Below are 3,793 nucleotides of genomic sequence, written 5' to 3'. Positions count from 1 at the left end.
AAAACCCTAGTCCCACCATATCTGGACTCTGAAAAACACTACTGCCATCTATCCCTCATCTCTAGGCAAATTCACATCAATCCACTCATTGTTTCCCTGATCCTTAACTGCTGCATCAGTTACTAAAAGATCCTCAAGTGGTCTTTGCCACCTGGATTCTTGCTGTGACATATGAGTGTTTTGAATCTTTACCATACCATGGTCCCTCTTTGGAGGTGTCAAAACTTGATTCTTGGCACTGTGTACCGCCAGGCTGAGTCTTTCATCAGTTTGGACAAGGCTGTCAGATGTTGGATTTTCATTGGACATGGGCTAGCCTTGGACATGTTCAAAAGGGCATAATATCCTTGTAGCTTCCTTGTGGTTTCCCTCACTACATTGGTTTTCATCTTGCAGTTCAACTCCAATTTCGATCAGTGAGGATATGTCTTTGCGCTCTTTATTTTGCATTTGTTTACTGTCCTGCTGTCTGTGTAGTTTAAGTTGTCTTAATGCCGCTGTATGTGGACCTCTCTCCTTTACGGCTTGTTTAGCAGCACTGCCTTCTAGGACATCATCTTTGGCTTCAGTTGTTGAGGTTTCTGTGTATGCTTTACCCTTCTCTATGGTGTCTTCACTTGTCTTGTTCACATACACATGGAGTCCATAAGCTTTTGGATGAGATGTCGCTAGCTGGTGCTGCAGAGAGAGGTTCTTCAGTTTCCCTGCGGCTCCACAGCATTTAGCAGAGTCTGTTTTTGTTTGGCTGTCAACTGCTGAAACCTCTTCAATAGGTTGTCCTCATCATTACTTTGATGTTTTAAGCTCATCTTGCAATCACAAACCCAGTGTCCTTGCTCGTTGCAATTCCTGCACCTTCCTTGAGATTTGGTTTGTGAGTGTATCTGATATTTACCTTTTTTATACCCCGTTGTCCTGTTATTATACAAGGTTTTGGATTGCAAAGCTCTGAGTTTGACGTCCTGTGTTCTTTCAGTCTTTGCTGACCATTCAACAATCTGGATGAATGTTGTTGCAATGCTGTTCCAGTCATCATACTTGATTTTAAGAGCTTCAGAAATCTCAGGTTTCAGTCCATTCACAAATGTGGCTTTAAGAGGCATGCTAGTATCTTTACTGAGATCTTCACTGTTGTTGTTCACACCAGCATGTTCCATCCAAGTTTGCCTGAAGCGTTCTTCAAACTCTGCAACACTTTCTCTTGTCTTCTGCATGCAAGAGGTAATTTTAGCCCAATTAACCTCTACAGGTTTCAGTTCAAACAAGAAAGTTTGCACTGCTTCCCATCCATCCTCAATGTTTTCTTGAGACTCACCAATCTTTCTTTCAGCACTTTCTGTTAGTCTCTTTTGGTCATTGTCTCTTAAGTTCACATTAACAATCATCACTCCGTCTAGTGGATGTAAATTGTAGATTTTCTGCAAGCGTTGAAGAAATTGCCAAACTCTCCGTGGTTGCTTGTACACGTCTGGCAATTCTTTTGACCATTTGTCAACTTGTTCTGGAGTAGCTGGCTGGTATGTTCTGTATGGAACATATTTCTTTACAAACTTTTTTACAGTGCGAGTTCGTTGTTCACCATTCTCCTCATACTCCTCCTCATTGTCAATTTCAACTTCAGTCCGTCTGTTCTTAACGATAACAGGAGCAAGTCTAACCTTTGTGTTCCTTGTAGCCTGAACACATGTGTTGATTAAAGATTCAACATCACTGTCAACTGAGCTGCTTGAAGATTTTGATTCCAGTCGTTTGGAGAGCAAATTCAACAACTTGTCATTCTCATGTAACAGTCTTTCTTTGTCTTCTTTTACAATCTGCAATTGTTCAGCCAGTGCTCGAACCTTTGCTTTCTCTGCTTTGATCTCACATTGTAATTTGTCAGTCTTACACTTCTGCAGATGTTGTAGAATTTGTTTGACCAAAACCACAGACAGTCCATCTTTCTTGGTGTTTGTCCATAAGCGCTGTGTCTTTCCATAAGCCCTTTTAATGTCCGGCAAGGCCCATTGTCCACTCTCTGAGTGCTTAATGCTGTACCTCTGGCACATGTCATCATGACACTTCCTCAGTCCCAGCCTTTTGTCCAAATATACATTCAGATTGTCCAACATCTGATCAGTGGTGACATTTGGAGGTTCTGTCCCATGCCTTTCTGTTGTTGGTCTCAGTGCAGAGCCATAACAATTGTTTTGTGGAGACTCAGCCATGGCAAGTACAGGAAAAGTGCCCTCAGAGGTGTGAAAACAGAACAAAAGGTGTTAGAGCTGTTAAAGGTACTTATTCAGATTTCAATTCACAGCAATCTCTTAGACTGACCATTTCAGTTACACAGACAAATCATTAGTTTGCTAACTTAGTTTTCAATACTACATACAAAACATTCACTATTTTTCCTTGTTTAATTTCTGAAAAATCCTAAGTGATAAGACTTGTTCAATTCTTTCTGAGTCCTAGCTCAGAAGGCTGAATTACTTCAAATTTGTCCCTTAGACAATTTACTTTAGATCTTTCTGTATCTTTCAACAGAAGGTAAACAAACTTGTTTCATGGCTTTATACCATCTTCTTTTAACCCAATTACTTTTCAAAACTAAAAAAGTGGCTACTGAATTAGCACCCAGTCAAGAATTCCCAATTCTTGCAGCAACATCAGTCCCAATGCTTTCTACAGCTCCTACAGTCTCTGGACGAATGGACCAAATTGTTGTTTTTTTACACAATTCCTACAGACAAAAAGAGAAAGGACCAAGCCTCTGCTTCTACAATCTCTTTCTGAAGGGACCAAATTGTTTCTTAAACAATTCTTACAAACAAAAAGAGAAAGGACCAAGCCTTTGCTTCTACAGTCTCTTTCTGAAGGGACCAAATTGTTCCTTTAACAATTCCTACAAACTCCAGAGAACACGACTAAGCCTAGAATTACATATCTATGGCTCCTACAGACTCATGAGAAAGGACTAAACCTTTTTCTAAAATAATTCTTACAGACTCAAAAGAACAGGACCAAGCTATAAACACTATTTCTATAGCTCCTACAGTCTCAGGAGAATGAACTAAATCATTTAAAAGGTTCCTACAGACTCAAGAGAAAGGCCCAAGCCAAAAATTCTTAAATAGTGCTACACTGATTCTTATGGCTTCACTACATACATCAAATGATCTGCTTACTTATGAAAGAGTGTTCTTCAAGTGTTCTTTTAGAGAGCTGATAAGTTTCACTCACCAAATTAGAATCTTTGAGACAGGATCCAGTTGATTCAAATAACTTGTGTCCATGGATGCAGTCTGTTGCTCTTCAACACAAAAACTGTTGAATCTCCAAGACTTTTCTGTTCACTTGTTGTTGCAGTTGGTGAGTTCTCTTCTTATCTGTCTCTCCTGGCTGGCTCTCGCCAAATTGTTAGATTTTGCTGTATTTGGTTGACCAGTGGTTTGGATGGCTCGCCATATGTATTAGATTTCTCTAATACATATCGTAAAATAAGTAAGCTTGACCAAAGTTCAGGGGAAAAGAGTTTATTGAAGAGAGTCGTGTAGCATAGCCGTCTTCTAGATCTTAACCCGTGTAAGGGTTCGAAGCTTCTTCCTAGTTTCTTCCAAAGTTCTTTGTAGCTTCTCCTTAGCTTCTCTCTAGCTTCTGCATAGCTTCTACATAGCTTCTCCCTAGTTCTGTCTTTAAGACAGAACTTTATACCTAAAGACAAATGGCTAGAAACAATAGATACTGTCAGGACCTCCCACGGAGGATCCTGTAATCTACAAGAAGTTCCTGAGAAATGCTGTTCCTTTGTTAT

General features: G+C 39.9%; 1 protein-coding gene across 1 annotated transcript; it reads right to left on the bottom strand.

Annotated features, from left to right (window-relative positions):
* Positions 1-695: 695 nt before the first annotated feature.
* LOC127181491 (uncharacterized) lies at positions 696-2,318 on the bottom strand. Its single transcript, XM_051136261.1, has one exon. The coding sequence runs from the start codon at positions 2,205-2,207 to the stop codon at positions 696-698; it is 1,512 nt and encodes a 503-aa protein (XP_050992218.1). The 5' UTR covers positions 2,208-2,318.
* Positions 2,319-3,793: the final 1,475 nt, after the last annotated feature.

The sequence above is a fragment of the Labeo rohita genome, chromosome 19, assembly GCF_022985175.1.
Source record: "Labeo rohita strain BAU-BD-2019 chromosome 19, IGBB_LRoh.1.0, whole genome shotgun sequence".
NCBI classification, from domain to species: domain Eukaryota; kingdom Metazoa; phylum Chordata; class Actinopteri; order Cypriniformes; family Cyprinidae; genus Labeo; species Labeo rohita.
This window is presented reverse-complemented; position numbering and strand designations above follow the sequence as displayed.